At 40.0% G+C, this 21,452-nt stretch overlaps 4 protein-coding genes across 12 annotated transcripts in view; 3 read left to right on the top strand and 1 right to left on the bottom strand.

Annotated features, from left to right (window-relative positions):
* Positions 1-11,931, top strand: part of SLC12A6 (solute carrier family 12 member 6) — an 88,683-nt gene extending 76,752 nt beyond the window's left edge. For 3 of the 4 annotated variants that reach the window (XM_060619026.3, XM_060619027.3, XM_060619028.3), the window contains 10 exons: positions 278-397; positions 1,183-1,287; positions 1,703-1,871; positions 3,382-3,577; positions 4,681-4,850; positions 6,020-6,151; positions 6,744-6,851; positions 7,065-7,249; positions 7,641-7,774; positions 8,710-11,931. In XM_060619026.3, coding sequence (XP_060475009.1) covers positions 278-397; positions 1,183-1,287; positions 1,703-1,871; positions 3,382-3,577; positions 4,681-4,850; positions 6,020-6,151; positions 6,744-6,851; positions 7,065-7,249; positions 7,641-7,774; positions 8,710-8,801 — 1,411 coding nt within the window. In that variant the 3' untranslated portion in view covers positions 8,802-11,931. Of the gene's footprint in view, positions 1-277; positions 398-1,182; positions 1,288-1,702; positions 1,872-3,381; positions 3,578-4,680; positions 4,851-6,019; positions 6,152-6,743; positions 6,852-7,064; positions 7,250-7,640; positions 7,775-8,709 lie in introns of those variants that run through there. The other variant, XR_013556233.2, reaches the window with a different exon arrangement.
* Positions 1-21,452, top strand: part of LPCAT4 (lysophosphatidylcholine acyltransferase 4) — a 153,218-nt gene that overhangs the window by 101,503 nt on the left and 30,263 nt on the right. The gene's annotated exons all lie outside the window — the stretch shown is intronic.
* Positions 11,597-17,123, bottom strand: EMC4 (ER membrane protein complex subunit 4). 4 transcript variants are annotated; one of them, XM_060619037.3, is made up of 5 exons: positions 16,930-17,123; positions 16,422-16,536; positions 12,854-13,007; positions 12,402-12,562; positions 11,597-12,172 (listed from the first exon to the last, which is right to left on the bottom strand). In XM_060619037.3, exons 1-5 carry the CDS (start codon positions 17,013-17,015, stop codon positions 12,137-12,139), a joined length of 552 nt encoding a protein of 183 aa, XP_060475020.1. In that variant the 5' UTR covers positions 17,016-17,123; the 3' UTR covers positions 11,597-12,136. The 4 variants fall into 4 exon arrangements, with proteins under 4 accessions (XP_060475020.1, XP_060475024.1, XP_060475023.1 ...); XM_060619041.3 differs by lacking the exon at positions 12,402-12,562; XM_060619040.3 differs by lacking the exon at positions 16,422-16,536 and having other exon boundaries at positions 16,930-17,105.
* Positions 17,168-21,452, top strand: part of KATNBL1 (katanin regulatory subunit B1 like 1) — a 56,746-nt gene continuing 52,461 nt past the window's right edge. The window contains exon 1 of one of the 2 annotated variants that reach the window (XM_078448441.2): positions 17,168-17,202. The gene's annotated coding sequence lies outside the window, so the exon portion shown is untranslated. The remainder of the gene's footprint in view (positions 17,203-21,452) is intronic. The other variant, XM_060619035.3, reaches the window with a different exon arrangement.

The raw sequence follows: 21,452 nt of genomic DNA, 5'->3' as shown, positions 1-21,452 counted from the left end.
CTCAGCACAGGCCACGATAAAACAACTATAAAAATTGAGAAAAATCATTTAGAAACTTTTATAGCAATTTGACATTGTCATAGCATCCAGGCATATAGTAATTTTTCTAACAAATCCTTTTTATTGGATTTTACAAAAGTTCACTCTGCAATATATTAGAATTAAAAAATTAATAACAATTTCTCACCAGTTTGAGAAGCACCTCTAGCATAGGCTTCTTTTTTAGTTGCTTAGGAAAGCACTTTTTTCGTTTGTGTTTTTGTTTTTAATTTTCTAGGGCCCTCTCTTTCATGGGAATGAGTATCTGTCTGGCTCTGATGTTCATTTCTTCCTGGTATTACGCTATTGTAGCTATGGTGATAGCTGGTATGATCTACAAGTACATCGAGTACCAAGGGTGAGTTTGTGGATGTGACCTTGATTACTGATAAAAGTATCCACACCAACTAGTTTGGTTAGAGCCAGCCCAATGGAAATTGCGTTAAGGATCCAGATAACCTCATTCGTCTGTAACTAAATTTTGTATCCCCGACTCTCCTAGCCGTCTTACAAGACACAAGCTTACAGATACAACAAGGGGAACCTATTGAGAAAATATGAACAGATCAGTGAAAAAAAATGACTAAAAGGACATGTCGAAATAATAATGATAAGTATGAAAGTATAACACAAATATAAATATTTTTGCTTATCGCCTCAGTCAAGGTATTGTTTTTGAAATGAAAAAGAAGTTAATTCTGAAAAACTGTAACAACTAAGACTTCAGTAACAGTTTCCAAAAATTAGGAGTAAATAACACTCTGGTTCAGAAGATTACATTGAGTTTCGCTTTCTCTCCATTATTTTCAGAGTAAATTGAACTTTGGGTCTGCAGTCATTTTATTCTCCAAATTGCTGTTTTACATTATTGCTTTTAACAGGTACATAGAAGGACAAATGAGTGATCCTTCCAGCCTTTATTTTGAACTATTTATTGTGCAGTGCAGTCCATCACTGAAGGGCAGTGCGGATCTGCTTATAGCGGGTTCATTATGTTAATAAAGAGCATTTAGTTAATATGAGTTTTAATTTTCTGTCTTGTGCATATGTTACTTTTAGATAAAGAAAAAATAAACTTTATGTTTTGAAATTGTACTTCCTGTAGTCTAAATCTGTCTCTACTCTTTTCTTTTTTTCTCCCAGAGCGGAGAAAGAATGGGGTGATGGAATCCGTGGGCTGTCCCTCAGTGCAGCCCGATTTGCTTTGCTTCGGCTGGAGGAAGGACCTCCACACACTAAAAACTGGAGGTAAAGAAATCAACAGAGCCTAGTGGTGCGGTGTTTGGCACATGGTTAACACACCCAACCGTGTGCTTCAGGATGACAGGAAAAGGAATTGAGGCGGCTCAGAGAACTGGTGTAATATATCTGTTTTGAACAATTCCAAATCCTTCATCTTGATTCCCTTTTCTTCTTGTGGTGTCTGATCTAGACTTCTACCATTTTTATTGTTTGTTGCAGATTGATCAATCTGCAGTGATACTGGGAGGATTCAAAATCACTATACCCTCATCCTGTCCTTTCCTTTCCTTTAATCTCTCCCTTCTGCCCAGTTACATGTTTTATCCAGATCTCCTCAAGTAAATGCTAGAATCCTCATTCTGTTCCCCAAACCGAAAGTCTTTTCTCCTTCCCCACCCCCCTCCTGCCAACCTCTTTACAGGCCTCAGTTGCTTGTATTGCTGAAACTAGATGAAGACTTACACGTCAAGCATCCTCGCCTCCTCACCTTTGCTTCACAGCTTAAAGCAGGAAAGGGCCTCACTATTGTGGGCTCTGTTATCGTGGGGAACTTCCTGGAGAACTACGGGGAAGCTCTAGCTGCTGAGCAGGTAAGAAAGAGTCAAGGCCTACTGACTTAGTGGAATGTAGCTTATGGTTTTGTGATGTAAAGTTATAAGATGTTGTATTTCTAAATTAATCCCTTTCCTGAGTGATCCAGGTTGTTTCCTTCTTGGTGCTTGCTTTCGAACAATCATATTCTCCCAAATAATAAGATGAACCAGAAAACAGTAATTTATTCTTTCCATTTAGAGAGCACTACTGGGGCGCCTGGTGGTTCAGTCAGTTAAGCATCCAGCTCTTGATTTTGGCTCAGGTCGTGATCTCAGGGTTCATGAGATCATCAGGCTCTGTGCTGACAGCATGGAGCCTGCTTAGGATTCTCTCTCTCCCTCTTTCTCTCTCTCTGCCCCTCCCCCCTTCAAAATAAACAAACATTTAAAAATAAAAAGCACTACTAAACTCTTAAGATTATTAAGGCTGAGCACTGTTTCCAAACATTGGTTGAGTTAGGCCTCAGAGAGGTCCTTTAAATAAGTCTGTCCCTTGAACTGTGGAGATGGTTCTGGTGACAACGAAGAGCGGTAAACAACTTTTTTTCCTCCTTAGCAGTCTACATGGTATTGTGAGCAAGATTCCTTTGCTTTACTTCTGATTAACTGCCAAGTATTAGCTCTCCTTAAAGAAGAAAGCAGTTTTCACTCTAATGCTTATTATAATTGATAGAACCAACCCTGTTCGGACAGATGTTCAATTACATTTCAAAAATTTTACTAGGTTGCATTTTGGAATACTTGGAAACCCTAAAAACTAGAAATAATGAAGAAGCATTAGTCCAGGATGATAAATATAAATAAAAAGCACAGGATTGGAAATCAAGAGACCTTGCTTATATTACCCTAGCTAGCTACACCACTGATGTAATCTGTGCCTTTGGGAAAATCATTTCTTCTTTCTGCACCATTATTCCCTTCACCTTTCCACCGGGAGAGCAGAGTAAAAGTAAATGAAATATTATCTCCAAATTGGCCTGAATAAATAATAGTAAAGCAAAGACAAGTGTCATCAATAATCATTTTTAAAATATCAAAAAAGATACAGAAATAGGAGAAACCAAAAAGAAAACATACCTGAAAAGAAAACAAAATTCTTAAGTGAAACTGAATCATCAGATTGAATTTCTAGTAATATGAGTCAGGGTATCATGGCAATTGAGGAAAGAAGGAGATCATGTTTACACTCACCCTAGTCGGTTAAGAAATAATATTGAATATTCGCTTTGTGAAGACCCCTGTTCTTGATTTGTCTTGTATGTTACGGAGAAGGAAAAAGCAGAAACTCCCTATAGTCAACCAGCAGTATATGTAGTAAGCATTTAGAGAAAAAGGCAAAGGATAATGAAATTCCATCGGATTAATTTTAACTTTTTGGACTTTTCTGTAGGAGATATGGTCTGATGCAGAGTTTGTTAAAGAGGAGGAGAATATAATAAGGAGAAGAGTAATTAAAAAAAAAAAGGTTCAGCGTGAAGCAATTCAGTGTTGAGGTTCTCTTTTCCAGACCATAAAACATCTAATGGAGGCAGAGAAGGTGAAAGGGTTCTGCCAGCTGGTGGTGGCGGCCAAGCTGAGAGAGGGCATTTCCCACCTCATCCAGTCATGTGGCCTTGGGGGCATGAAGCACAACACCGTGGTGATGGGATGGCCTAATGGCTGGCGCCAGAGTGAAGACGCTCGAGCTTGGAAGACTTTTATTGGTACAGAACACTTTTCTTTTTTTTTTTTTTTTTTTTTTTAATTTTTTTTTTTATTATTTTTTTTTTTTTAATATATGAAATTTACTGTCAAATTGGTTTCCAACAGAACACTTTTCATTTTATCCTGAGGGCCCAAAGGAGGGGATAGACCTATATCCCTGTTACCTTAACCCCACCCCATAGCCTCCTAAAGTGGAGACTGTGCCATTGTTGAAGCAGAGTATTATAAGGGCACGTAAATGACTGCTAACAGTAATAACCTTATGCTACTCACCCCTCCACCTTTACCTTATGTTCATGAATTGTTTATCTCTGTCATGTATTATGTTAGGAGTTATTACTGAAATTGCCATATTTTCACTTACGATCTCCTGTCATTGACATTCTCACAGGAATTGGAAGGATCGTCTTTAATCAAAATCTCCAAAATTCACATATCCTGCCTCCTCCCCAGAAATGTAGTGATCAGAATATATCTAGTAACATAAATCATGGTTCTGAATCTAATTGTGTTATTCAGGTTTTTCTCAATGATTCTTGTTGCTCAATGAGGTATAACCTACTGTGTAAACAGAACACCTTGCTTAAAGAAGTGTAAAAAAAAAAAAAAAGTAAGGGCACCTGCTTCGCTTAGTCAGCTAAGTGTCCACCTCTTGGTTGCAGTTCAGGTCATGATCTCATGGTTCGTGGGATCAAGCCCCATGTCAGGCTTTGTGCTGAGAGTTCGGAGCCTGCTTGGGATTCTCTCTCTCCCTCTCTCTCTGCCCCTCCCCCACTCGTGCTCTTTCTCTCTCAAAATAAATAAACTTAAAAAAAAAGTGTAAAAAAAAGCATTATCCTTGGGGCACTTGGGTGGCTCAGTCAGTTAAGCAGCTGACTCTTGATTTTGGCTCAGGTCATGATCTCATAGTTCATTAGATCAGGCCCCATGTCAGGCTCTGCACTGGTAGCTCAAAGCCTGCTTAGGATTCTCTCTCTCCCTCTCTGCCCCTCCCCTGTGCTCTCTCTCTTGCTCTCTCTCTCTCTCAAAATAAATAGGCAATCTGACATGGTGGGAAGCAAGGCAGGCCTCTCTGTTGATCCTGATTCTGTTTTCTCCCTAGGCACAGTTCGAGTGACAACTGCTGCCCATCTGGCCCTGCTGGTGGCTAAAAACATCTCCTTCTTTCCCAGCAACGTGGAGCAGTTTTCTGAGGGCAACATTGATGTGTGGTGGATTGTGCATGATGGGGGGATGCTCATGCTCTTACCATTCCTACTTAAACAGCACAAGGTATTTTAGACACTTTTTGAAAAAAGTCTATCTCCCTTAATTAAGTTTTGTCCTGGTTCACTAGACAGATCCTTCCTCTTTGATTCTATAGTGTTGGGGCTTAGGATCAGAAGAGCTGGGGATTATTCTTAGCTTTCCCACGATCCCAGTTTCAACCTTATGAGAAATGGTTTTGTAGTTGGTACCTACCTATTTCCACATGAAATTAGCAAATTAATAAAGTTCCATATGAGCCGCCGGAAAAACATTAACAAATGAACACATCTGTTAAAAAAAAAAAAAAAAATACCAAAGTCTCTCAAATACTGGAAACCTACATACAGGTGTATGGGTGTGTGTGTATCTCATATACATGCTCAGGGAGACTGGGTGGCTCAGGCAGTTAAGCATCCAACTTCGGCTTAGGTCACGATCTCACTGTGAGTTGGGGGCCCACATGGGGCTCTCTGCTGTCAGTGCGGAGCCCACTTCGGATCCTCTGTCCCCCTCTCTCTGCCCTTCCCCCACTTGCACTTTTTTTCTCTCTCTCAAAAATAAAAAAATAAACATTATAGATATGCTCATCCTTTGGTAAGACTAATTAAACTGAAATTAAAAATAGTAAGGGGCGCCTGAGTGGTTCAGTCAGTTAAGCGTCCAACTTTGGCCCAGGTCATGATTTCACGGAGAGTTCGAGCCCTGCGTCAGGCTCGATGCTAACAGCTCAGAGCCTGGAGCCCACTATGGATTCTGTGTCTCCCTTTCTCTCTGCTCCTCCCCTGCTCATGCTCGCGCGCGCTCTCTCTCTCTCTCTCTCTCTCTCTCTCTCCCCTTCAAAAATAAACATTCAAAAAAAAAAAAACCTAAAAAAAAATAGTTAGCTATTATAGTCTCTGTGGTACCATCAGTATTCTACCTGAATACAGCACCCTCTTAAGGTATCATATATCATCTTTTGCCAGTTTTTTTCTTGTTAGGAAATTAAGAACTTCTTTAAAATGTTTTAAATGTGTTTCTTAGTCAAGCTTTTGCCCCAGTACCATAATTTAGCAAGTAAGAAACTGGAAACAAATACCCTGATACTACAGCAAGGTTGTCTAAAACAAAAAATGGCTTGCATTTTAGGAAATAATTCTTTTTTTTTTGCCTTCTTGCCTCTCGCTTTCCATTTCTGTACGGTAATTTCTCAGGTGTGGCGAAAATGCAGCATACGGATCTTCACAGTAGCCCAGTTAGAAGACAATAGTATTCAGATGAAGAAGGACCTGGCCACCTTCCTCTATCACCTGCGCATTGAGGCAGAGGTGGAGGTGGTGGAGATGGTGAGAAAGGGTTTGAGATCACAAAGACCACCCTTCCCCCACTTCCTACCCTGTCTTCCTAGACCTTTTTCTGGTTTGGGAACTTGTTCAGCTGCAAATGTGAATTAATCCCTTAGTTCCAACAAACCCCTAATATAGTGATCGAGAGAAGTAGACTATGTATGTGATGTGTATTTGGTGGTGTTTTAATTTTTGCTTTCTTGGTTGTGACACATTCTTTGTATTTTGGCCAGATTCTTGTCTGCTTAATACAGGTTTTTTTTAATTTTAATTTATATACGCGTGGTAAAGTCACACATAGCTTTTTGTTTTGTTTTGCTTTAATAACCTGGCAGTAAAAAAAAATTTTTTTAAAGTAGAGTTTGTGCTTTGGAAACATATGTAATGGTTAGCTTATGGAAGACTCTCAGGGCTTCTATATTTGATCTACAGTCCATAAAATTACATAGCTCAGTGCCTGGACAAAACAGGAGTGAAACTTAGGTTGATGTTGTGATACTTTCTCTGGTTTAGTGAGTGGAAAAGAAAACGTATGGCTGATCCTTGTTTCTCCTTTGTGCTTATTGCCTATGCTGCGTGTGATGCGTGGCAGCATGACAGTGACATTTCAGCTTATACTTATGAGCGCACCCTGATGATGGAGCAGAGATCCCAGATGCTCCGGCACATGCGACTGTCCAAAACCGAGCGGGACAGAGAGGTGAGACCTTCCTGGATTCATTGAATCCTGGCCCTGTGAAGTCTGTCACTGAAAGGGATGATCCTCTATTGTTCTCCTAGGATGACAGATTCTTTCCTTCCCACTTTATCAGTTCTTCCACTGTAACCCTACATTATTGTTTGAAAATAAGTGAAGCTGAAGCATGAGAGAGATTTGGGTATAGAGGTCATAGCTGTGTTGGGCCCTCCTCAGGCACAGTTGGTGAAAGACCGGAACTCAATGCTGCGATTGACCAGCATTGGCTCTGATGAGGATGAAGAGACAGAAACCTATCAGGAGAAGGTGCACATGACTTGGACAAAAGACAAGTACATGGCATCCCGGGGACAAAAGGCCAAGTCGATGGAAGGATTCCAGGACCTGCTTAACATGCGTCCGTAAGTTTTCCAACTCACAAGCTTTTCACATAACATGGTATCCCAGTCAGTGGCACACATGTGACTTTGCCTGGATACACAGGATAAAGTCTGTTCATTCCACACCAAATCCAGCCATCTCTGTTATTTCCCTGTGCATACCAGCTACCAGTTAACATTGTACACAAGCTAACCACCCTTCTTCCTCACCATGTTCTGTTCCCGGCATAAAACAAGCAAACGTTGAATGAGAAAACCCAGGCCAGAATATTAAAATAAAGAAATCATTTGTTCATTGCATTATTCATAGTCGTTGCAAAAAAGCTCTGTGTCTCAAGGTTTTTAAAGTTAACTGTATGTCTAGCTTTCTCTTTGCCTTAACCACCTCTATTTCTCCCTTCCACCTGCCCAGGGACCAGTCCAATGTGAGGAGGATGCATACAGCAGTGAAACTCAATGAGGTTATAGTTAACAAGTCCCATGAAGCAAAGCTTGTTTTGTTGAATATGCCAGGGCCACCTCGAAACCCTGAGGGTGATGAAAACTGTATCCTTTCCAAGAGTGGAGTTATCAGTAAGGAAAATCTTAGCCTGTTTCTTAGATGAGACCACTAGGTAACCTTAAAAGTCATTGTCTGTGCCCACATTTCCCTCTTGAGGAGGGAAGGCTGTTAAAAGTCGTAGGCAAGGATTCTTACAAAGTAGTGAGAGTAATCTCCTTTTGGGGAGGTGGGTGTATATGTTCTCTCTGAACCCTAAAGAGACTTTATAGGTGGTAAATTTGCATCATGACTTCTAATATTTCATGGTATAGAACCCTTTCTGACAGTCCTAGAGACAGAGTACCCACATCCTTTCTCCTTTTCAAGCTCTACCCACTTTGCAAAGCTCCTGTGGATGGAGTTAGGGGAGAAGCAGTGGAGTGAAACCTCCTCCAAGGGGAAAAAAGAGATAAGGGTTTTTCCTCAGACCCTCATCCCAGGATTGTTTTCATGGGGCCCCTTCAGAACGGCAATGGTGTAGACTGGCCCGTTTGCACCAGTACCACTAAGCAAAAAAAGATTAAGAAAAAAAGAATTGGCAGAAAAATCTGACTTGAGCAGCTTCACTTAGAAATTACTTGGGTTCTCTCTAGCAGTCTTCTAAGCTGCCCTGTTGTGACTTTTTCTTCTTTTTTGGCTTATTTTGCTATGTGGTATGAACATGTTATTTGTGGTTTTCCTCCATTTTTTTAAGTAACGTTTAGAAAAAAATCTAACAAATAGAGATCTTGTATTATATATGCAAAGGGACTAGATTCCTGGATTATTTCACAGGGTTAAATGGACTCCAGAGTTCAGATCTCTCCAATTCTTAGTATATAGTAAGTAAAACAAGCATGTTGATTTTGCAAGTTTGTAGTCAGATAAACCCAGATTATCATGTCAGGTTATAAAAATGTGCTTTTCTCCCACCTGTTTGTCTCCTTGACAAATTCTGAAGACATGGAGTTCCTAGAAGTGCTCACCGAGGGACTAGAGCGAGTCCTCCTTGTCCGAGGTGGTGGCAGTGAAGTGATCACCATTTATTCATAATCTACTCCTGAGTGACTCTGTTTGGCCTCACCTTTCCTAAAAGGCTTCCATCCTTCGTGGAAGTGCCAGCTCTTTACTACTACTCCCATCAAGTAGGCCTGGGTTCTGTACACATCACACTGAACTCTTGACAGGCTGAGCCTCAAGTACTTGTGCAAAAAAAGTACAAATAGTTCTGCTCTTTGCTGTCATATGATCTGCCATCCTTACAGAAGAAGCAAATATTCCCTCAACATTGGAACACTGGTCAAGTCCTAAAAGCCATGTCTGTCCCAGTTGAAGTCAAGTTAGAATTAACAAGCTAAACCAATAAAAATGAATTGGCAAAAGGGATGCTAGAAATTCAACTGAAGACCGAAAGCAAGTACAGGTCCAACATTAAAGGGAAGTCTCAGAAGTCATGGTCCAGTGATGACACCATGGGGGTAACAGCCAGAGGACACAGCTTCATCATACTAAAGAAATCACAGCCAAGTATATGGGGACCTAACATCCTTGTGGAGATAACCTGTGGCAAACCAAGATGAAAACCTTTTTTAGCTAATTTTCTTTACTGAATCCACTGTTCTCCAGGACTCTGATTTTCTGTTAGGGTACTAATATACAAAAACTGACACATGGCTGCAGCCTTTACTTCTTCCTCCAAAATAAGATTCTCCCCAAATACCGGGTTTAAGTACATATACTATGTTGGTGTATATATATGTGTGTGTGTGTGTGTGTATACACACACATATATGTAGGTGTATATATATGTATATATATATGTGTGTGTATATATATACGTATATGTGTGTATATATACACGTACACACACACACATATATATATCAGCTGGTTCTCAAAATCGATTCTGTGGTTAAGAGTGTAATACAGGCATTATTATCCTGGAAATTGTTTTTTAAAGTTGGAGTGGAAAATTTTCTTTCAGGTTGTGTTCAAATGGCCAAATTAAGGTAACTCCAAATGGTAGCTGTTAAGATCTACTGAAACACAGTCTGTGGTTACCTATGCGACAAGGGCAAACATTAAAGTTGTTATCTAGGAAACCTAGATGATGATGCATAGTGCCCAACAGTTTCTCCTCTCCCTTTATGCCCTCTGGGTTGGTAGGCAGGCATAGGTCAAAAATCAGGAACAAACACTAGGAAGACTGGCTGAAATCCTTCCCTAAAAGCGTTGGACTGTCTTTTAAAGGGGGAATCTAGCAATGGGATTTGAAGTTCCAGAGCCATACTCCTTCCATAGTGCCAAAGATTGAGCTGCTGCTCCTCTCCCTACCTTCTTCACTAAAGTGGCATATGATTGGCATTGGCCTGATTCAAGAAACTTCTCTTTGACTAAGAATCCTGTGGACTCATTTCCAAAGCCATAGCAAAGACTTGAGGCACTCACCTAAATGCCCACAATATGAGCAGTTTTCTTTTCTCAATTCTATTCTTGTGACTGCAGAAATTTGGCTCTGAACTAAGAGTATCCAAGCCAACAGTCCTCTGCTATAACAGTTGTTTTCAGAAAGCTCTAAATGTGTCAAGGAAATACTTGTGCAAGCTTAGCTTTTTATTTGCTCATTTACTGGTCATTAAAACACCTGGCTTTCAAGCATAGGGAAACCACCTTGAGTAGTAATTGCAAATATGTGAAATGTTCATTTCTTTTATAGGATAAGTATTTAGAGAAACTATCCTAACTGTATTCATGACTGATTTTGAATCACTTTATTAATGATAAATAGTGCCACTCTTTTTTGATTACCCAATAGGATTTGGAGGAAGCAAACCTAGGTATCAGCAGACTATTCATTTGACTGTTACGGGGCAGAGGAAAACTCTTCAGTATGGCTTCAGAAATTGAGTCATTTTGTTCCCTTTGCTCTTTTTTCAACCTCAAGACCCAGTCAGGGTAGCAAAGCAGACACAATCTTTAAGTCTTTTTCCTGCTCCTTCCTGCAGAGGGTAGAAGCATTGTTTACAGTTTCCACCGTAATACTCCATTGTTGAATTGAGTCCACAGTAGTGGAATAGGTTCCTTAGGACCCAAGATATTGACACCCCAGTCTTTAAAGGTCAGCCTACCCAGGAATTCCTCTACATTTACACACATCCTCTGGCCAAAGTAGTTGATCTTTTTTTTTCCATATAGAAAAAATATGGGCAGAAAACAAGGTTTTAGAAGAGCTTTTTGTGGTTGGAGCTCTATAAGAATCTTTTAAAAGGGATAACGGAGTTAGTGGCTACTAATACAGCCGCTACTTCAGCCCTTAAAACATACAATCACCATTATGTGGGAAAATGGTTATTAGGCCAGATTTAAACTCATCTCCGTCTAGAGCATTTCATGTCCGTGTGTTGCTTATGTTGTTTGTCTGCAAAGTGTCTTGTCTCTTCTAATCACTGCAAATAAAGCAATACTGAAAACTTGATAAGAGAATGCACCTTAGGGGAAGGGGCTTTTATGTTTCAAGAAGGAAGAGAAAGGAAAGACCTCTTCCTGCCTTTTGAGTAAGAGTCAGCTTTTAAGTCTCAGCTATGATTTACCAGGGCAGATTATGACAATATCCATTCTCCAGATGCTGGCCCTCTGCCTTCTAAAGCTATCCTAAAAGCTGAGGCTTGAATTGCAGCATCTGCTTGACAGATGCCAGGTTCCTCTTGGCAGGGGAAAGATCATTACTGTGTATCTTCCTTTGCCTCAGATGGCTGTGGCCCCGACTATCCCGCCAATCCTCACGCCCCCTACATGTGTTAAAAATCCATTATTGTGGATATTAAAGTAGCGATTACACTGTAAGCATATTTACGTGCCCTTTTTGTCTGGTTTATTTTTCTTTTCATCATGTATAATCTGAATCCAGCATTAGTTTCTTACATCTTCCACAAATGTCTCCAACAGAATTTTTATGTTCCAGCTTGTGTTAAATAGAAGTGAAATATTAAGGAAAATAGATTTAAGGGAAACTTGTACAACTTTTTTTTAAGCATTGTTCTCGACCATTTAATTTATTGAAAGGAGCTGCTGCTGTGGTTCTCGATTTAGCAGCGGCCATTCTTTTGTTTACATAGAGTTACAGTTTTATTTGTTGTTTTGCTCTGTACTGGAAACATAAATAAAGTTTTCTACATTATTTTCAGTCAAGGGTTGTAGTATGGTTTCTTTGTGTGTGTAGTGATACATACTTGTCTTTCTGGGCCTCACCATGGAGAAAAGAGAGCTTTGGGTTCTTGTTGGCATGAGTGATCATGTGAAGAGTTAGTATGTGAAGGAGGAGCCACTGGACATGAAAAGGTTGTAAATGGGATCCTGATACAAAGGCACCAGGTACTTCTTTCTCAGGTTCACAGAAGCAGTCCACCACCACTGAACTCCATCCTCTGAAACAAGAAAAGGTGAAGGGTTGTTGAACTAACTCCTGGAATCAAGTACAGTTACTTTATTTAGTCACAGGCTCTATTTCACTTTATCCTTAAAAAATAACAACTTCCAAACTCCCAAGGAATCTTATTTCTTAAAAAATAAGCTCTAGTACCAACTCAAATCCTCCACCCTCAAATGGGTCAACTATTTACAACTGCCCCAAATTTAACTTTTCTTTTGGCTTACCTCAGGGGGCTCAATGAAGGCTAACCAATCTGATGCATGTGTAGGCAACAGTCCCATTGACTGGCACTTATAAACAGCCAGTGCCAAACCCATGAGGTTTCCAATGAGATATACCAAACCCTGCAGAAACTTCTGACTTGAACTTTCTAGCATCTTGAAAGCTGTTGAGAGAACAAACCAAGTTTTTTTTCCCCAATATGAATCAGGTCATTTATTAAAACAATATAGACCCAAAGTAAGAGAGCAAATAGGACCACTGAAGGTGAATAAAAAACCATGATAAGTTCCCTCCCCTCCATGCTGCCACCATTATCATCACCTCCCTGTACGCCCCCCTCCACCCCACTGGCAACTAGCCAACAGCAGTACTAAAGATTTTCATGAGTTTCACCTAAGAATATGTCTCCAATTCTTAAAACTTAAGGAAGGGTTGTTATATCAAGAATACTTACTGGCTGAAATGGCCATAAGTGCCTGAATGGGCCGCCAAGCCATCATACACACCATCATAGTAGGGAAGATGGAGATAGTATTGCCTGCCATGTACATGATGAAGAGGTTCATGGGAATCTGTTTGAGGGGACCCAAGGCGATATCCCAGCAGCGCTAAAACAAACACAGTTTTGTTTTTTTTTTTTTTTTAACGTTTATTTTTGAGACAGAGAGAGACAGAGCATGAACGGGGGAGGGTCAGAGAGAGGGAGACACAGAATCCGAAACAGGCTCCAGGCTCCGAGCTGTCAGCACAGAGCCCGATGCAGGGCTTGAACTCACGGACCGTGAAATCATGACCTGAGCCGAAGTCGGCCGCCTAACCGACTGAGCCACCCAGGCGCCCCAAAACAAACACAGTTTTAACTGATGATCTGTATCCTCCGTCCCACATTTGTCAGATCACTGATGTTAAGGTGAAGTGAACACAATTCCCAATTCTGTGCTTCTGAACCGACTCCTCAGTTCCACCACTTTTGCCCTTCTCCATGTTGCCACAAGAAGCTTTCTCTTCCACTAAAGGTAAGGCATCCTCAACATTTGTAATATTTTTCCCCATTGGTTTTCCAGATGTTATTTTCCCCCCATGATCTAACTAAAAAGAAAGACTTCCCTACTTTGGTTCTTGTACTTCTGCATCTATCATTGTCCCATCTACAACTGAAGAAATAGGTAAATCCACAAGATGGGAGTTAGCACATCACAATCAATAACTAAAAAAACAAACTGACAAATCAAGATATTGAAGTCCTGGGGGTGCCTAAGTGGCTCAGTTAGTTGAGAGTCCAGCTTTGGCTTGGGTCATGATCTCACGGTTCATGGGTTCAAGCCTCGCACTAGGCTCTCTACTGTCAGTGCGGAGCCCGCTTCAGATCCTCTGTCCCCCTCTCCCTCAGCCCCTCCCCTGCTCACATGCTCTCTCTCAAAAATAAACATAAAAAAGAGGGAAAAAAAGATACAGAAGACCTGAATGACATTAACTTAACCCAACTGACATATACAGAACATTGCACCCAACACCTGTAGAATTCACTTTCTTTTCAAACACACTTGAGACACTTAGAAAAGCTGACCACTTGCAGAGCCATGAAGAAAGTGTCAGCTCACAAGAACCCAAATCCTACAAAACATGTTCTTTGCTTATGATGCAATTAAGCTAAAAATCAGTAACGAAAAGAAAACAAAACTCCCTACATGTTAGAATTAACAAATGTATTCTAAATAATCAACAAATCAAAGAAGAAATTAAATACGTATTAGAAAACTATTTCTCTTTTAAAAATTTTAAAAAGCTTTTATTTTAAATTCCAGTGAACATACAGTGTAACATTAGTTTCAGGTGTACATTATAGTGATTCAACACTTCATACAAGATGCTCATCACAAGTGCACCCAAATCCCCATCACCTATTTAACCCATGCCTCCACCCACCTCCCCTCTGAGTCTGTTTCTTGGTTTGCACCTCTCTCTCCCCGCCTTTTGCTCATTTGTTTCTTAAATCTCATATATGAGTGAAATCATATGGTATTTGTCTTTCTCTGACTTATTTCTCTTAGGATAATACTCCTTAGCTCCATCCACATTGTGCTCGGCATCTATTTCAAGAAGTTAGAGAAAGGAATAAAGCCCACAGAAATGAGAAGGAAATAAAAATGAGAAAAGAAATTAATGAAATTTTCTTTAAGTAAACAAAGCTGAAGGCATTTTTTTGAAGATTAATAAAATCAATACTGGAGAGCCTGACGAAGGAAAAAGAGATATTTTACATTGTGAATAAAAGAGGAACATCTCTATAGTTCTTGCAGTGTATTAAAGTGATCATATTATGAATTTTGGGAAATGGATAAATTCCTAGAAGAACTACCTAACAGCATAATATATTAGATTGAAATTTTAAATAGTCCTCAAATTGTTTAAGAAACTGAATCTTTAATTAAGCCCAGCTGGTTTTCCTTGGAAAATTCTAAACATTTTAGGAAAAAATTAAGCCAATCTTATACACACTCTCAGAAAATAAAAAATGATCATTCTGCAACTCATTAAATGGGGCCCCATAAATACCAAAACCTGACAAGGACATTATGAGAAAAGTTTATAGATTGATATTACTCCTGAAACTAAATGTAAAAATCCTAAACAAAATATTAAGTAAATCTAGTAATAGAAGAATATTATCACTATGCATTGAGCTTATTCGTGTTAAAAGAATAAATGGCCATATTTGTAAGCAGTTCCTGATGTGTCACTTACATAAAAGATCACTTATCTTGGAGTTTAAAGATCAAACCATCCATACCACAGAAGTGTTCTAAAGTATAATAATCTACCTGCAAAATCAGGCCATTTTAATACTTTCATGTTACTCATAATACTACAATTTGATGTACCAAGATGAAAAGTGATATACTTATCAAGAAAGGCACTGATACCAACTGTCATTTTCATGTTGTAAAAATCACTGCATTTCATGAAATGAAGATCATTTGGTATTGAGCAATATTAAGGCTGAGATGAAAAAAAGTGCCAGGTTGTGTTCTAGCTGTCAGGAAACAAAAATCTGCTCTCCTGGAGCTTACCAACATAAAAAAGACAGTTGATAAAGTAACTATATCATATACATGAATGATACGGGAAAAATATAGGAATTAGGAAAGGATAAGTAGGAAAACAGTATAGGGAGTGCCATGAGTAGGCTTCACTAAGAAGGTAATTTTTTTTTTAATTTTTTTTTTAATGTTTTTATTTATTTTTGAGACAGGGAGAGACAGAGCATGAACAGGGGAGGGTCAGAGAGAGGGAGACACAGAATCTGAAACAGGCTCCAGGCTCTGAGCTGTCAGTACAGAGCCCGACGCGGGGCTCAAACTCACGGACCGTGAGATCATGACCTGAGCCGAAGCCGGACGCTTAACCGACTGAGCCCCCCAGGCGCCCCTACTAAGAAGGTAATATTTGAGAGACCTAAAGGAGATGGGAGAGCAAGCCATAAAAGTATCTGGGGGAAGAGTATTCCAGGAAATGTAGGAAAGTCTGAGATGGAAGCCTGCCAGGTATATTCAAGAAGCAGCAAGGAGGCCATTCTGACTAGAGTGGAATGAAGAACAAAGGGGAAAGTGACAGAAGATGAAGTCGCTCAGACTCGAATGATAGGTAAGGTAATAAATAGTAATAAGTAACAAACTTTCTCATCTGTTGTGAGGATAAAGCCAAAAGGATATCTGACACATTGGTTGTGTCAGGGAACTAGAGTTGTGGTTGTAAGGGAACTAGAGTAAAAGGAGGGCTTCAGCTGTTAGGCACAGGCACCAGTAGATAATTTCCACCTACTTTCTTACATCGTTCAAACGCCTTTTGTTTTTCCAACTATTAAGCACTTTTACTACTGTAAGTTAATCTCAATCAGCTTATCTACCAATATTGGGGTTAAGACTCCTACAGTAAGTCAGTCATATGCTGCCTAGGAGAGGAGGGTGCGTGTGTAGGTCAGGACTGGCCTAAGAACTACTGTGACATCTATACCTCTGTACCTTCTCCACCAGAATCCGGTCTGTCTCCTGCACGCTGGTATCAGGCACTTGCTTGTCCAGGTAGCCAACAGGGTACAGCGAGTCTCCCTGGCCACCGCCCCGGTCACTTCGGCTCCTAAAGAACCAAAGCAGGAAACTAAGGCTGCAGCCTTCCACACTTCAAATCCCACATTTCCTGTTCTATTAATCATAGGAACAAAGAGCCTCAGATACACCTACCCAGATTAGACCAAGCCCTCTCGTGGGTTAGTCAGACCTCTGTCTATTACATATAAACATCCTTTGATGTTTATTTGTTATATTACATATATATGTAATATGTTTTATTACATATAAACATCCTTTGAACATTAGAAACTTCCGCGGCAGAGAAGCCACTAGCTCCCCAGGAGTCGTCTTTATGCCACCCGTCCTTTTCAGAGAGTTGTGCCTCAGAGATCAGTCCCTATTCCTCTGCGGCAGTACTGGGGTGAAGGCTCTGTTACCTAGCTTGGCCGCTGCTCCTCACCTGCTGCCTCCTCCAGGCCCGCTCAGTTCAATGGCCCACTTGAAGCGCCGGCCTCGGTTAGCCACCAGGCTCCCCTGGGCCGTCATGGCAACGGCCACCTACCAAGGCTGCAAAGCTCCTCACTGTAAAGCGGGCCGGGACCCAAGCCCACCGACACCCGCTACTTCTCTGTCTTACTCTTCAAGCCCGCTTCCGGCGCGTAACGTAAACGTCACTTCCACCCGGAAATTGGCGGACGGAGGGTGGAAGAGAGAGTCCTTGGAAGTGCAGAAGGTGGGTGTCGTGAAGGTCAGACCGTACTTAGCTCCGTAAAACGACCCCCGAGCGCTTCCTCCTCTCTGAAGAGGCCTTTTGTGTGTTCCCTGACCTCTGAGGTGCGCTTTGCAGAGGGAAAGTCCTTACTGACCCTGTTAGGAATTGAAGCCTAGAAATCCTTCTTGAGCTCCTACGCTCTCCCGGGAAGACAAGATTCAAATCTGCGTTAAAACCTGTATTCACCACGGGTTGAGTGACCTTGAGCAAGTTATTTAGTAGCTTCCGAGTATTGAAAATCCCCGCCATGTCCCAGGAGCTTTGTGTTGAAGAAGTCACGTTAACCCTGCGCGGTAAATAGTCCTACGCTCATTCCGCCCAATGCTAGGAGGCAGTGTAGAAGTGGGAAGGCTCGTGGGCCTGAGATACAGATGGCCTTCTTTTGAATCCTGGCTTCTTTACTTATGTGACTTTGGACAAGTTAAATCTTTTGTGTTTCAACCTTTTCATATGTAGAAGTTGGATAATCTGCCTACTTTCCAGGGTTCTGAGGTTAAATGGAGTGCCCGCTACGTATGCATCATTTTTTTTAATTAAAAAAAAAAAAAAACACAATAGTGATTGGATTTTGTGTTCAGTTGTATACTTATATAATTTAACCTGATGTTCGATATTTAAGTTGTTTCCCGTTTCTACCCCTTTTATAACCATTGAATGTGAACATTCTTGTGTGTGTTGTATTTCCTTAAGTTGAATACCTAGAAGCACAGTTGCTGGATCAAAGACTATGCACATTTTTAAGGAATTTTCATTTTAAATGCTCACTAGCAAAATCGCACCCATTTGCATTCCACCAGCTTTATAATGTGTTTTAATTGGTGGTTTGAAAATGGTACTGTATTTTTAAACTTTTTTTTCTTTGACTCCCAAGTTACTTGATATAGTTGGCTTAGGGGTGAGGGAGGAGGAGGAATGAGGTGAGAATATAATCAAGAGCTAAGATTGAAAAGGGCCAATTAAAGAGTTTGGACCCTTGAAGATGATGCTGATCCGGAGTCGCTGAAGATTTCCATCCCCACTTCGTTTTCTGATTTTAAAAGTATCGTGTGTTCATAGACTGTTTGAATAAGGTAGTAACAAGAAACACTTTTCCCCTTCCAATTCATTCTAAAATATTTATCTGATCTTAGGAAGACTCAACTTGTGGATTGCTTTCCTGCTTTTTTTCTACTTTTCTGCCTTTATCTCTTATCTCTGATAAACCTTTGAGATTCATCTCAGACTTCACAAGGGTCTTGGCCCTATTGGGCAATCTTCTTTGTCCCCACTGTAATCTGCGTAACAGCACTTACTGCATTGCATTTATGTTTGTTGACATCCCCTGAGCACATATCTACCCCCTCTCTTGCTGCACCCTGCCCTAAATTCCTTAAAGGTAGGAGGTATGTGTTAATTATATTTGATTCCACTGCCTAGAACATGATGTATTGAATAACTGTTTAGTGAATGTGAGTAAATTAATTGAAAGTAAATATAATACAGAACTGAATATACTATAATTACATTTATGTGAAAAAATGTAAAAACTAGAAGGGAATACGTTTTAGAACGTTATCTATTGTATCCAATTAATGGTTTTCATGGATTTTTTTTCTTTTTTTGAGTTCAAGTTTCTTTACTAAATTGTAAAGGAGCACTTTTGAAAACATTGTTAGTCATTCGAATCATATATTCCGTCCCTTTTAAAGTACTCCCCCACTTACTATAAAAATGTTTAAACTGGAACCCAAATCGAGGTTGCTTTGGCCTCAGTAGGTTAGTCCAGGTCATTTATTCCTTTATCCTAGGAATCCTCATAGTGTAATTTGCTAAAACATGCTCCAAAGAACATGAAGACTGAGGTGAACAATGAGACTGAACTGAGAAAGTGTTCCAAGGTCAAATACACTTGAGGAAAACTGTAGATGATATTCTGCACACACACCCTAGAGGGTCTCAGAGTGATGAATATAACATATTAAAACCATGAGAAATGATTCAGTAATGAATCTTCATTTCCCATCCACCTAAATAAGAAGCCCCCCCTTTTTTTCCTTATCACACCTATTAACTTCCTATGGAGTCATTGTTCCATAGAATACTTTAGAAGTCTTGAGAAAGATGAAGGTACTCCCTGACAAGCTCTGCTTGTTGTTGTTGTTTTTTAAGATTATTAGAATACCATGAGAAGTAATAGATCCTTTATAGAAATGGAATTTCAAGTTGAATTTAAACTTGAGGACTCAGGGTTTTTTTGTTTGTTTGTTTGTTTGTTTTTACTAATTATGTTTTGCAAGAAAAGTCAAGGGAAACCTAAATTCTGATCCTGACTCCAAATGAACTCCACTTTGAGTTAGGAACTCTTGGCTTTAATTTCTTCATCTCTAAAATAAGGGACTTCTAGATGACTTCTAAGGGTAACTTCTAATTCTAAAATACATTTTTTTTTTTCAAAAACATTTTGCATATGTGGCGCCTGGGTGGCTCAGTTGGTTGAGCGTCCGACTTTGGCTCAGGTCATGATCTCACGGTTCCTGAGTTTGAGCCCCGTGTCTGGCTCTGTGCTGACAGCTCAGGGCCTGGAGCCTGCTTCGGATTCTGTGTCTCCCTCTCTCTGCTCCTCCCCGACTCATGCTGTCTCTCTCTCTCCTTCAAAAATAAATAAAAACATTTAAAAAAACACTTTGCATATTATTCTTTCATAGACGTAGAAAAAATGATGAACACATAAAGGAGTAATGGGATTTCAGATAATTTTTTTAAATTGTGCTTTCCCATACTCTTCCTAGTTACCTGCATTGTGCAGGTACCATTTTTGGATTTAGAAAAAGTATAAATGTTAATAATATGACACATTTCCAAACCTAGAAGCATAATGGTTCTCTGTCCCGGATTCACAGGAGAATCACCTTGGAATCTCTTTAAAAATATTGATGCCTGGGCCACACGCCAGAGATTCTAATTCATTTGCTTAGGGTAGAGCATGGGTCTACTGTGTAGCAAGTACTAAGAATCACTGACCCAGAGCATTTTGCTGCTCTAAAAGGTTTGAACTTAACACAGTAATTTAAGCAAACAGTCAGTGGTTTGTGAGAGCCTCCTTGTATGCCTCCCACTGGACTAACCTTGAATAAGACAATAATGGAAATACTCAATTTGTAAAAATAAATTTTAAACTTCTTTTGTGACTTTGAGCAAATACGATTTTAATTAAAGAAACTGAGAAGACCCACACCATGATTCCATAGGTCTTGTGAGTTGCCTCAAGTGACTTTATATTTGGGCTATCTACACAGTTTTTGTATTTGTTTTTGAATCTCACCGCCCCCCCACCACCACTTTAGGCGTCTAAGATGCTATCTGTTTCTAATACTATATGCCATTTTCTGAGCAGTTGCATTTGGATTGAAACTTGAAAAGGATATTTTTATTTATTTATTTTTGTTTATTTATTTTTTTAATTTTAAGTAGGCCCCATGCCCAACATAGGGCTCAAAACTCACGACCTGCAGTCCAGGAGTCACATGCTTTACCAGGGCGGTGCCCCGAAGAAAAAAATTTTTTTCTAAGTTTATTTATTTATTTTGAGAGAGAAAGAGACAGCACGAGTGGGGGAATGGCAGAGAGAGAGGGAGAGAGATGATCTCAAGCAGGCTCCGAGCTGCCAGTACAGAGCCCGATTCGGGGCTGGAACCCAGGAAGCTGCGAGATCATGACCTGAGCTGAAACTAAGTAAGACACTTAACCGACTGACCCATTCAGGCACCCTGAAAATTTTCTATTCAAACAACCAGATTTGCAAGAATGGATCTCTCTAAAGGGAAAAAAAAAAAAAAGCTTTCATAGATAATGTCTTACATTCTGGGGTATGCCACTTAACAATGTCTGTACAATAATTGTTCTGCTCTCTTCCGTGGTCCAACCAGCTTCCCTAGTATGCTGTTCTAAAAGGTCCTAAGACTTTTGGTAGCTTCCATAAAATGGGTTTCAATTGCAAATCCCCAGTTTATTTGTGTTATTTAACTCTCCTATCATCCATCACTTCTGAAAAGGACCACCTCACACTATTTTATTCAAGATGCGATTTATTCCGTGTCAGTAAGAGTCTTAATGAGAGGAAACTTTTTTCCTCCATTTTGTCTGTTTGCAATTTCAAACCCCTTTAGTGTAAAAACAATTTGGTGGGGAGTGGGGAGCGGTAAAATACTACCTTCCTAGTTGGGTTTCTGCGT

Source organism: Panthera onca, chromosome B3 (assembly GCF_046562875.1).
Source record: "Panthera onca isolate mPanOnc1 chromosome B3, mPanOnc1 haplotype 2, whole genome shotgun sequence".
Lineage (NCBI taxonomy): Eukaryota > Metazoa > Chordata > Mammalia > Carnivora > Felidae > Panthera > Panthera onca.
Note: the sequence above shows the minus strand (reverse complement) of the source record. Positions and strands in the feature narration are given on the sequence as shown.